This window comes from Halichoerus grypus, chromosome 8 (genome assembly GCF_964656455.1).
Source record: "Halichoerus grypus chromosome 8, mHalGry1.hap1.1, whole genome shotgun sequence".
Lineage (NCBI taxonomy): Eukaryota > Metazoa > Chordata > Mammalia > Carnivora > Phocidae > Halichoerus > Halichoerus grypus.
This window is the reverse complement of record NC_135719.1, coordinates 94,951,320-94,964,263: the sequence shown is the minus strand read 5'-3', so window position 1 is coordinate 94,964,263 and position 12,944 is coordinate 94,951,320. Positions and strand designations below refer to the sequence as shown.

At 37.2% G+C, this 12,944-nt stretch overlaps 1 protein-coding gene across 4 annotated transcripts in view; it reads left to right on the top strand.

The window, feature by feature from the left end:
- SEC23A (SEC23 homolog A, COPII component) overlaps positions 1-11,425 on the top strand; it is a 71,963-nt gene extending 60,538 nt beyond the window's left edge. For all 4 annotated transcript variants that reach the window (XM_078053600.1, XM_078053601.1, XM_078053599.1 and 1 more), the window contains 2 exons: positions 791-856; positions 10,031-11,425. In XM_078053600.1, the coding sequence (XP_077909726.1) occupies positions 791-856; positions 10,031-10,120 (156 nt within the window). In that variant the 3' untranslated portion in view covers positions 10,121-11,425. The remainder of the gene's footprint in view (positions 1-790; positions 857-10,030) is intronic.
- The last annotated feature ends 1,519 nt before the right edge of the window (positions 11,426-12,944 follow it).

The window sequence follows — 12,944 nt, the reverse complement described above, 5'->3', positions numbered from 1 at the left end:
ACACCTTGTCTCATTTGATCCTCATAACAGTCCTATTGTTATCTCCATTTTACAGATAATAAGACTGAGACTTAGGTTACTTGTGGCCAAGGAAACACAGTAAATGAAGAAGCGGGCATTCACATCTAGGTGTTCTGACTCTAGAGCCAATGCTCTTGTGTTAAACTGCTTACTCATGGATTAGAAAAAGATTTTGTGTGATACTAAATTTCAAAAGATATGACTGCCTGTGTTTTTCAGTATGAAATAATAATTTATGCCTAGTTCTCTCATTGATGTCTCATCATGTGTAGTGCTATTTTCCTCTTTTATTCTGGTTTTCATGATGATAAAGCTTAGTGGAGAGATGGTTAAAATGTTGGGTAAGTTGTCTTATGGAATAGCCTACAGGTTAAGAAAGTTTGAGAGTCATTGTTTAAAGTAAAAGAATGTATAGGGTACTTTTTGGTACTTCAGATCTCTGATGACGTTTCAGACCAAGGGTTTAGTAAATTTCACACTAATCTTGTACTTGTTACACACATAAATTTTATATGCTGAGTTTTGGATTCAGCAGTTTAATTTGTTGTTATGAATGTATGATTTGGAGAGAAGAGGGTGCATTTATTTGTAATTGTAGTGGCCCACATATTTCCAAAATTTATTTTTTTTTAAAGTTGCCTCTTAATAAAATTAATTTTATCAGAACATATTAAATAAAGTTGATTTTAGATCGCATAATGTGTTTGTTCAGCTCATATTGACTAAATCTATTTTTGATGAATAATGTTATTTCTTCTTTGCTTTTAAGGCCCGTTTCCTGCTTTCAAAAGTCAACCCTTCCCAGACTCATAATAATATGTATGCCTGGGGACAGGTAAGTGTAAATAGTGGATCTTGGAAATTATTTCTTTTGTGTATTTATAGTTTGTTATTTTAGTGAGAGCTACATTTTTTCCCTGTGTATTTGCTAATGATTTCTATTGGAAAAGTAATGAAAAAATGAGTAGAAAATAGAATTAGCATTTGGTGGCACCATAGAAAATAAAAGGTGATCATATCAAATAGGTAGAATTCCTTCATATTCCTAGTTTAGGACTACACCCTTGAGACAAAAAGCAATATAGTGCATAATATAAGATAGGAAGTGATGATTTAAGCTTACTGCTAGGATGTGAACTATAAAAGGCTACACATAATAAGTTGGAAGAGGTCAGGGATTGTAGTTGAACAAGAGAGGCAGGAGGCCTGGAAATCATTGTTAATATATTTTGATTTCTTAGAAGTCCTACCTCTTGGTACAGTATATCAACATTTATCAAGTATCCAATTACAGGACTCTGTGTTGGTACTTTTGGGTACATAGTGATCATCCCTGCCTTTTTTGTTTGTTTGTTTCAGTTTTTATTTAAATTCTAGTTAGTTAACATATAGTGTAATATTGGTTTCAGAAGTAGAATTTAGTGATTCATCACTTTGATTATCTCTGCTTGTAAAGAGCTGGTAGTCTAGCATTAGAGATAAGATAACTAAGTAATAAGTCAATATGAGATATGTTCTTTTTAGAAAGATACAAAATATTACAGGAGTTAGAAGAGGAAGAGGGGAAGAGAGTGCATGGTGGCAGCAGGAGACAGCGTGTAATCAGAAGAGAGCTCAGAAAAGGGAACATTTCCTTTTAGAATGGTTACAATTTCAAGAAGTAGAAATTGTGTGAGGAATTCCAGGTAGAGGACAGTGTGGACCAAGTAAGGTACACACATAGGATGAATAGAACAATAAACTGGAAATGTATTGTGTGGCTAAATTGTAGAGGATCTTAAATGCTAGGTTGAATGCCGAGGAGCTGAGTCTTTATTTAGTAAGTAATAAAATGTTACTGAAGGTTTTTGGACAGGGGCAAATTTGAGTCTTAGATAATATAGTTGACTCTTAAGATTAATTGAGAGCAGTCTGTAAGTTGAAACTGTATTTTGAAGTAATCCAAGTGAGGGGGAATGAAGGCAAGATGGCAAAAAGAAATAGATTTTGGTGATATTTTAAATGTGGAACCAGTGAGATTTGATTAGAAGTTGCAGGAAAGTAAAAGTTACTCTAGGGCAAGACAGCTAAATGCAAAATGTGAATTTTGATTGGATTCTGGATTAGAGAAAACAATAATAAAGAACATAATTGGGATAATTTGTGAAATTTGAGTATGGACTGTGTATCAGCTACTAGTATAATATTAAATTTCTTGATTGTGATACTACTGTTGTGGTTATATAGGAGATTGTCTGTAACCTTGGGAGATGTATCCTAAAGGGGGTAAAATATCATGATGTCTTCAACTTATAGAAATGATTCAACAAAAGAAAGAAAAGGAAACGTATAGAAACATAAAGCAAATGTGGCAAAATACTAATCAGTGAATTTACGTATAGAGTATGTGGGTGTTCATTGTACTTTTTTCTCAACTTTTCTATATGTTTGAATTTTTAAAAAATAAATAGTTGAGGGAGAACAAGGTAATGTAGGATTTTGAGCCTGGGTAACTAGGAGAAATGTGCCAGTAAGTGGGAAGGCAGAGAGAAAATGTTTGATTTTAGGCACACTGAATTTGAGATAACATCTAGATGGCCAGATTGAGCAGGCTATTAGAAATTTGGGTTTGATGATCAGGGCAAGAATGTGAAAGTTGATCATGGACAAGTGATACTTAAAGTCATCACAGTGAATACTTGTTCAGGGAGAGAGTTGAGAGGTAAAAGGAGGATGAGATAAACCCTTGAGGAAGTACAAGTGGTAGGAGTATTTTGTAATAGAGAGGTGGAAGGAAAATGAAAAGAATACCATACTATGTCATAATAGGTGAGGGAGGGCTTTATAGAAAGAAGAAAGGGGGTTAACAAATTATGAGATGCTGCAGACCTTTGAAGGAGGATGAAGACTTAAAAAAGGTAGATGGATTTGAAGACTAGGAGGTCATTTGTGGCCCTGGTAAGCAGTTTTAAATAGTCGTTGAGTACAAGATAGATTGTAAGGAATTAGTGGGTGGTGAAGAAGTGGAGGTTGTAAGTGTTAATGGTTCTTTTGCAAATTTAGTCTGAGTTCGGGTAGTAGGATAGAAGGATGATTCTTATTAGGATAAGGATACAGAACTTATTTGTAGACCAAGTGCAAGATGCTGATAAAAGAACAGAGTATAGATGTTTAAGATCCTCAAAAGCAGACAGTGTGATCACAGCACTGTATGGAGTTGAAGCATTGTTAAGGAGGCAGGACATTTCCTTCTGCAGAAGCAAATGGTAGGAAGGGTAATGACAGAGAAAGATGTTGAGAACAATGCTCATATTGGGTAATTACCTGTTACTTTTCAGTAGTAGTGGATTATTCACTAAGAGTGAGACATGCTGGGGTTAAAGGAATAGAAAACAGAAAAGATTTAAAAACAGCTATAAGGAATATAAGAAAGCAACAGCAGGTGAACAAAAGGCTTTTATAGCAGTGAGGGCCCATTTTATTTACTAACAATTTCTAGAGCTTGCTTCCATTATGTTCTTTAACCATGCATTGTAGTTCAGGCATTGCATCAGAGATGAAAAAGACTTTGGGGGTAATTTAGCACTGGAGATAAGAAAGATGGACACATTAAAGGGAGTGCAATGATTTAGAGCAATGTTAAATGACTGTGAGGTCCAGGCTGGGTAGCAGATGTAGTAATTAGGATTAAGGCCCCTTCCCTTTAAATATAGAGGTGTCTCAAAATTTTGCCCTGATTTCTCTGTATATATTGTTTTTCTGGGTGATTACACCCCTGTGGCTTCAGCTTTCATCCGAGGCTAACTTGCAAATCTCCACCTTTGGTTTGACTTCACTTTGAGCTATAGCCTGGAATTTCCATAACTGTCTGTTACACATCACTGGAGCTTCCTGTAGACATTTCATAAGCAACATGTCCCAACTTGAACTTACTCTCATTTATACCATCTTGTTCTGCTTGACTTTCCTATTTTTACAGAGGGCCCCACCATTCTCTCAATTCCCAAGGCTTGGAACTTTAGTCATTTGCATTTTATTTTCTCCCTTCTGCCCCTAATTATTCACAAATTATTTGATCTCTTGCCCCTATCCATTCCCTCCTTTCCCTGTCACTAACTGAGGTCAAGCCCTTGTTACTATTCACATAGATTGTCAGTGCTTCAGCCCTGTTTCTTCCATTTTGGCAATGGCCAGAGTCATCTCCCTGAAGCAGTTCTAAGTTAATTTCTGGGGCACCTGGGTGGCTCAGTCGTTTAAGTGTCCAACTCTTGGTTTCGGCTCAGGTCATGATCTCAGAGTCATGAGATCAGGCCCTGTATCAGGCTCTGCGCTCAGCGCAGGATCTGCTAGAGATTCTCTCTCTCCCTCTGCCCCTCCCCTGGCTCACGTGCTCCCATGCTCTCTCTCAGATAAATAAATAAAATCTTTAAAAAAAAAAATTTAATCTTTAATAACCTCCTTTGGAATTACATATAAACTCCTTATATTGCTTTTGAGGGTCCTTTGTTGCATAATCCAAAGTTTTCCCACTTTTAGCTACTGTTTTGCCTTTTTAGCCTACTAGATTTCTTATTTCACTTTGAATACAGTAAGCACGTTACCATCTTTATGACTTGTCCCTAGTAGTCCCCCATGTCACCATATGGTAGCCATCCCTTAAGGCTGGGTTCAAAGTTCACTGACTCCATGAAACTTTCTCTTTTTCTTTCTTTTTTTTTTAAGATTTTATTTATTTATTTGAGAGAGACAGCATGAGCAGGTGGGAGGGGTAGAGGGAGAGGGAGAAGCAGACTCCCTGCTGAGCAGGGAGCCCGATGCAGGACTCGATCCCAGGACCCTGGGATCATGACCTGAGCCGAAGGCAGATGCTTAGCTGATTGAGCCACCCAGGTGTCTTCCATGAAACTTTTTTTATGATTGCATGACTCGTTTGGTATAACATCCCTGCCCCTTCATTCCTTTTTTTCATCCATTTCTGATGGCCCTTATGAGGAATGACTATGTCATTTTAATTTTTGACTTTCCACAGTACCTTAAACATAGCATGTATTGAGTATAATAGATTTGGGCAGGAGAACAGAGTTTAGAGTATGGGAGCTTTGTGGAGGTATTTAAGAGTTAAGGAGCCTTTATGATATAGATAAATAAATTGAATCCATGGTCTAAAACTCCTGAAAGGTAAGGTTTTTATGGTAAGGAAAGGAGCTTACTCTTGGAAAGTGTGGAAGGGGGTATAGCATGTGAGAGAAAAAAATTTATGCCCATATAATGCATATACATATGCATTATCAGTATCACCCTCACCATTCCACTTGCTGTGAAACGAAAAGTCAAGTATACTACTGTGACGTGGAAGTTTGGAAAAAAGAATGTACAATGAATCAGCCTTTCCATTTTGCTTGAGTCATCTGAGTATTGGATTTAGTTCTGGATCTCACAACTTAAGAGAAACTTACTTAAGAAAAGAAAATTGGGGCGCCTGGGTGGCTCAGTTGGTTAAGCGACTGCCTTCGGCTCAGGTCATGATCCTGGAGTCCCGGGATCGAGTCCCGCATCGGGCTCCCTGCTCGGCAGGGAGCCTGCTTCTCCCTCTGACCCTCCCCCATCTCATGTGCTCTCTCTCTCTCTCTCATTCTCTCTGTCTCAAATAAATAAATAAAATCTTTAAAAAAAAAAAAGAAAAGAAAATTGAAAGAAGATAGGAAAGTAGGACCAATTAATAAAGTTCATGGAAATGGTGATTAGTCATTATGGAGAAGAGGAGCTTAAAGGATGCTTTAAAATAGTATTCATCAGGGGTCCCCTATCAAATGCCCTTAGGGGCCAGGTGAGTAACAAATGAGTGAAGCTCTTTTAAGAAAATCTGATGCTCTCTGTGTGAAGAGGCAATACCTGGGGCTCTGGTGGACTAGGGTTTGTGGGAAGAATACAGAAATCCTTTTCTAAAGGGGGTAACTGTTCCTCCCCTCTAGCTGATCGTTGCCATTTACATAATTTATTTAACAAAACGTTGTGAGCTCACATTAATGCAGACCAAATAAAATACATCTTTGTGGCTGAATTTCTACATTAAAAAGTGTAGTTTAGGGGCGCCTGGGTGGCTCAGTTGTTAAGCGTCTGCCTTCGGCTCAGGTCATGGTCCCAGGGTCCTGGGATCGAGCCCCGCATCGGGCTCCCTGCTCGGCGGGAAGCCTGCTTCTCCCTCTCCCACTTCCCCTGTTTGTGTTCCCTCTCTGGCTGTCTCTCTCTGTCAAATAAATAAAATCTTAAAAAAAAAAAAAAAGTGTAGTTTAGTTCATGGAAATAAAACTTGCTTCTTGCTTTTCTGGCTTTAAATTACAACATGGGGGCGCCTGGTTGGCTCAGTCAGTAGAGCTTGTGACTCTTGATCTCAGGGTTGTGAGTTCAAGCCCCATACTGGGTTTGGAGCCTACTTAAGAAAAAAAAAATTACAACATGGAGATACAGTCTGTATGCTTATAAAGAACTTGAGCTGTTAAACATGGAGAGGCATCATTCTGGGCTGGTAGTTGAAAACTATAAGTTACTTATCTTTGCCTTTTCTTCTTTGTTACAGAGTTTAATAATATGTGCTTGATATGCACAGTAAGACTCAGTAAATATTAGTTATTATTTTTCCTTGTTATCAATGGGGAAAAATAAGTCTCTCCTTAAGATATTTTATTTTTAAAGATTTATTTATTTTAGAGAGAGGGAGAGAGAATTTCAAGCAGACTCCCTGCTGAGTGTGGAGCCCGATGCTTGATCCCATGACCCTTGAGATCATGACCTGAGCTGAAATCAAGAGTTGGATGCCTGACTGAGTCACCTGGGGGCCCCAAAGATATTTTAAATAGGAAAGAAAACCTGTTTTAAACTTTGAAGTTTAATTATTATGACCTGGAAGTAGAGGCATTAGAGGCATAAACGAGAGCCCTAAGGTCTTTCTGACCTATGCTTTTTGTAAGAGAAATTATGTTAATATTTTTATAGATAATAACTGATAAACTGAATCTATACTGTTTTAGTTCCTGTGCTGAGCTTCTTATGCACTCCTATTTAATCATTAAAACACTCTTATGAGGTGGTTACTATTAACTCTATTTTTCAGAAGAGGAAATTAGGTTTAAACAGCTTAAGTAACTTATCCAAGATCACATAGCTAAACTGTGGCAGGGTCTGGATTTGACCCTAGACCACCCTGACTGGAGAATCTGAATTTTTAATCATTAAGCTAAACCAGTGATTGCAGTTTAGGGAGTTAACTTGGTAGCCAAGCATTTTACTAAAAATTATACAATCTTACATTTTAGTTTTCTTTTTGTCAGCGATCAAGTACCAGCGGTAAGTTTTATCCATGGATGGCCTGAAGAGGGCACCACTGCAACACTGCTTCCCCACTGCTGTCGTGCTTCCTACGCTCAGTGATAGAAAGCTTGGCTCTTTCTGCCTAATCGTGGATATATTTTAAGGAGAAAAAGGGTGCCGTTGAAAAATTAAGATCAATCAGCTGCAAATTTTTGATAAGACTGAGTTGAGCATATAATTTCAAATAAGATCTCTACAGTATATAAATTAGAAAATTGATGCGTATTTTGTCTTGATCGGGAGAAATAGATCTGGGATTGGGTGAATTGAGGTGGAAAACGTGTAAATTGAAAGAAAATCAGGAATAGTTACAGAAAGAAAAAAAGCAAGAGTTACCAGGTTATTATTAGTCTAAGTCATATCTTTGAGGCCTTTGCTTCTCTCTGTGTTAACTATGAATGTACAATAAGGAAAAATACTTCAGTGTTATAAAATAATAGATTTTTCAAAAGAGGTAATAATATAGCTCAAACATGTTGTCTTCCTGCTATGTGTCAGGTATTGTTCTGGTTTCCTTACACAGTTGAACTCATTTAATCATTATAACAACCATATGAAATAGGTCCTGTTGTTATCCTTATTTTACAAATGAGGAAACTAAGACACAGAGAGGTTAAGTAATGTATGTTCCTCAAAATCATGCAAGTTGTAAGTGGCTGAGCGAGGAATTGAGCCCATGCAGTCTGGCTCCGAACTCCAAGCTCTTATTCCCAGTGCTGTTGTCTCCCTTCATTGTCAAGTTTTTCAAGTTTTTATAATTAACATATGAAAACACATAATAAAATTGATTTTCCTTTATTCAGGAGAGGTTGCGGCCTGTCTGTGGTAATGCCAGACCAGAATTCACAAGAGCTATAAATTCCCATCTCCTATTTGTTACCCACTTGCTGATCTCTAAAAATTACTTTACTTCTTTGTTTCAGGTTTTTTATATTTACTTATAAATGAGAACTTGAGTATCGGGTGAAAAATTTAAAAGTCCAGATATAAAATCTTTCAGAAAACCTTTTTCTTGCTGCAATAGAATTTCACTCTTAGTGGTTTGGATTAGTGAAAGTCATTCTGTCAACACAGTTTTTATTAAAATAGAAGTTAGGAATTTTCCTTAACTCTTGTTAATTAGAACCCATGGAGATCAATTAAAATGACTTGAATGAAAACAGTAAACATAGTTTATTTTAAAAATACTGTAAATGTACTTCTTTCCAGCTGGCATGTCTGTTAAAATATGTGCAATTTCTTTTTTTTTAAATTTCATTTATTTATTAGAGCACAATCAGGGGAAACAGCAGTAGGGAAGGGAGAGGGAGAGAGAGAGAATCTCTTAAGCAGATTCCTCACTGAGCACAGGGCCAGACATGGGGCTCAATACCAGGATCCCGAGACCATGACCTGAGCAGAAACCAAGAGTCAAATGCTCCTGAGCCACCTAGGCACCCCCAAATATGTGCAATTTCAGTTTTATTTAGTAGTCAGGCAGCAATAATCTCACCAAGCCATTTATTTATTCCTTAGTAGTGATAAAGCGCCAATATATTCAAGACAAATGAACACTTCACTACTGTAAAGATTAAGTTGGGTATGTAGCTATTCTGATTCTGCAGTGCAAATCTGATCCTGACCACTTGGGGTAGTGCAGACTCCACCAGTTAAAGGACATGGTTCACAGCAAGCCTGCCCCCAACTTCAGGTGCCGGCTGTAAGCAGGATCCTGCACCTCTGACCAACTAGCTACAAATCTGTGTGGGTGTGTGGGGGGGTATTCCCCCCACCCCCCACCCCCACCTCAGGTTTGACAGCTCCCTAGAACAACTCACAGAACTCGGGAAAGCACTGTATTTATGATCACAGTTTTATTATAAAGATTGCAAATAAGGACCAGCAAAGAGACCCCACAGAGTGAGGTCTAGGAGGGTTTCAGAGAGAGCTTCTGTGTTCTTTCCCCGTGGAATCAGAATGTGTCACCTTCCTAGCATATTGATAAATTTGTTAGCAAGCTCCACTGAGCTTTGGTATCCAGAGTTTGTTTCTTTACTACCACGCCTGATTGATTGAATCTCCAGCTCCCTTCTTCTTCTTTTCCCTCCCTTGACCTCACTTCCCCTCCCTAGAGGTCAGGCTGTCTTTTTTTTTTTTTTTTTAAAGATTTTATTTATTTATTTGACAGAGAGAGACAAAGAGAGAGAAGGAACACAAGCAGGGGAGTGGGAGAGGGAGAAGCAGGCTTCCCGCTGAGCAGAGAGCCTGATGCGGGGCTCGATCCCAGGACCCTGGGATCATGACCTGAGCTGAAGGCAGACACTTAACGACTGAGCCACCCAGGCGCCCCAAGGTCAGGCTGTCTTAAGTCCCCAGTCCTCTAATCACATGTTGATCTTTCTGGTGACTGGCCCCCATCCTGATTCATCTCATCTCAAAGCATGAACTCAGCTGTGATCTGAGGGGTTTATGAATAACAAAGACATTATTAGGAAATTCCAAGGATGTAGAGTCTCCCTCTGAGGAACCAGGGATAAAGGCCAGTCGGATTCTTTATTTTACAACAGGAGCATAGGCATTATTCTGCTTACAATGATTCCTTGTCTGTTTTAAACATTTGCTTATACATTTTAAGGTATTACTCTATGTTTTAATCATAGCAAATATCTTTCTTTTCCTCTAGGAATCTGGAGCACCTATTCTCACAGATGATGTTAGTTTACAAGTGTTTATGGATCACTTGAAGAAACTTGCTGTGTCAAGTGCTGCTTGAAGTGCTAAACATATTAAGGACACTTAAGATGAAATATTTCAATTTCATTTTTTTCCTTTTTCAGTTTATCTGTGGAAACTAACAGGTATCTCTCTAGACTCTTTGTATTAGTATGGTTTGAGACAACATGTGGAAAAATGTTCACATTTGTAGATTAAGCTGGAATATAAGAGCAATAAGAACAAATTTATTTAGTTTGCCACAGTATTATGACTGGTTTTAGAAATCTGAGGTCTTTATAACTTAATTATGTTAAAGAGTAAAAATAGAGTTGGCCTTGTACTACAGAGATGTAACTTGTTTGTATATTGCAGAAAAATCCAAAGTGGCACTGAATGTCCTTGCTAACTTTTTGAAAACTTGTTTCTTGATTTTAACCAGAAAGTGAACAAAATCATCAACAGTAATGATAAATGTGAACATTTTTGCCTGTTCATTGAAATATATCCGTGATTTTCAAGCACTTATGCGTATACTTTTTCTGTACTTATTCTGTTAAGGCAGATTTATTTTTATGATGATTTGCTTAGGAATTCTTTGACTTTATATAAGGTAATTTTCACAAAGATAATTTAATGTTTTTGGTCATTTGGAAAAATAGTTTCGAGATGAAAAGTTTCTGAGGTAGCAGTTCCATAACAGACAAAAAATGTGAAATTCCCATAAAGTACCCAACTTACGTGATTAGACATGATAATTTTTTTTTAAAAGGGTGATAGAAAATAAACCATTTTGTCATAATGTATTTTAGGAAGTCTGCAGTAAAATAACTGTTGTCACTACTAAACCAAAATTGATTTTTACTGCATGGTTATGCTGTTTCCCCTTGTTTTTTGAGGTAAATTTTACATATATCCTTCAGTATTTTAACACTATTTTGGGAGTTTACATATTACTTTTTATTTTTGCTTCCATTTTGTGAAATGTATTAAGTTCTTATTGAAACAGTATTATATAATATTTTGTTGAATGATATCATGTGGTGATGCTCAGTTTTATTTTGATTTATTCATTAGTATCATTCACTTTTACCTTTTAAAGTTTACTTGTAGCAAATGTTTACATTGCTAAAGCCAGATGTTTGACAATGAAATTTATATCAAGTACTGCAAATAAAAGGTGGTGCTATGATAAATGCTTAGAAGGACAGTTTGATGATTGTACTTGCATGAACACAATCATATGATAAAACAGAAACTTAAAAAAAAATTGTTTATATGTTATATTCAGTTAAATAAATTGCTCTGTTCCATTTGAATTGAACTGTGCTAGGCCTAAATACCAATAAAATATACTTTTTCTGTGTTTTCCTGCTTATTTTGAAGTCTAGTAAAGCCTGAGAAGCCTAATGTAAAATTAGAGCAGTTATATAATCTGCTATGAGCAGATGAAAAAGTGTTCATTTTTTTAAAAATGGCAGCTTTATTGGGATATAATTCACATACCACACAGTTCACCCATTTAAAGTGTATAGCTCAGTGGTTTTTAGAATATTCAGAGTTGTGTAATCAATTTTAGAGCATTTTCATCTTCCCCAAAGTAGTTGTTTTTGCTATAAGGAAACTGTGTTTTGGAGTTAACATATTTTGAATTGAATTAAGCCCCTGTGATGATGATACATGTTTAATTTGCGTGGCCCCTTAATTTACGCTCTTTAAGAATGCATTGTTATTCTTGAGTGATAAGTGAGTACTTACCACAGAACTGTCCTTTACTTCTAAATCAATTACAGCTGAAGGTGCTAAAGTACCTCTGTATTTAAGGGATAAGGAGGAACAAAAATATCATCATACCCCCATTTAGGGTTGAAAGAAAGCACCTGGGATCTGTTTGTGTATAATTTAGCTATTATTAAATTGCTATCTATTTAAATAGATTATTGAGGGGCGCCTGGGTGGCTCAGTCAGTTGAGTGTATGCCTTTGGCTCAGGTCATGATCCCAGGGTCCTGGGATCGAGTCCCACATCGGGCTCCTTGCTCAGTGGGGGAGCCTGCTTCTCCCTCTGCCTGCCGCTCCCCCTGCTTGTGTGTGCTCTCTCTGGCAAATAAATAAAATCTTTAAATAAAAAAATAGATTATTGAAGAAGACTGTTTAACCCTTTTAATGAAATTTAGAGTAGATAAAGAATATTTGTTAAATTGTTAGCAGCACTGAGAAGCTTTGGTATGTCCACAACTATTTTGTAATTCACTATTGAACCTACTATCCCTAGTGGCCTCATCTCTAAAAACAAACTTTAGACGTCATCTTTGTACACTTATATTTTGTTGTAACAAGATAAACTTACTCTTTTATTGGCTGATTCCAAAAGTGAGCTGACATTTTCTCTATCCAGGGCCCCACTTGATAAACTTCCCTCTTATATTCCCTAGCCCATGGACTGCACCTGATGAATGTGCTTATTGTCTAGGCCAGGCCAGAAACCAATGAATCATTTTCAGTTCTTATTCTCCACAACATCTTTAGTAACCAAATTCTACCAGGTTGGCCTCTTTCATATCTCCCTATTCTATTTGCTGTTTTCCATTTTACTGCTCTTCTGCCTTCATCATATCTCATGTGATTGGTGCTTTCCCCAGTCTCCTCCAGCCCTCTCTTCAATTCACTGAAATACAAATTTGATTATGTCCTTCCCTTTGCCCTCATAATAAACTCCAAACACTTTGACCTGGTAACATTGGATACTACACATCAATTGGATCCCAGGTATCTCTTAGAAAATTAGCACAAAAGACACAGTTGAAAAGGTACAGTATTGGAGAGGGGTCTCTAGTTCTACCTAAGCATTAGTCTTAGGTGTGGTATTTGGGATTTATACAGTGA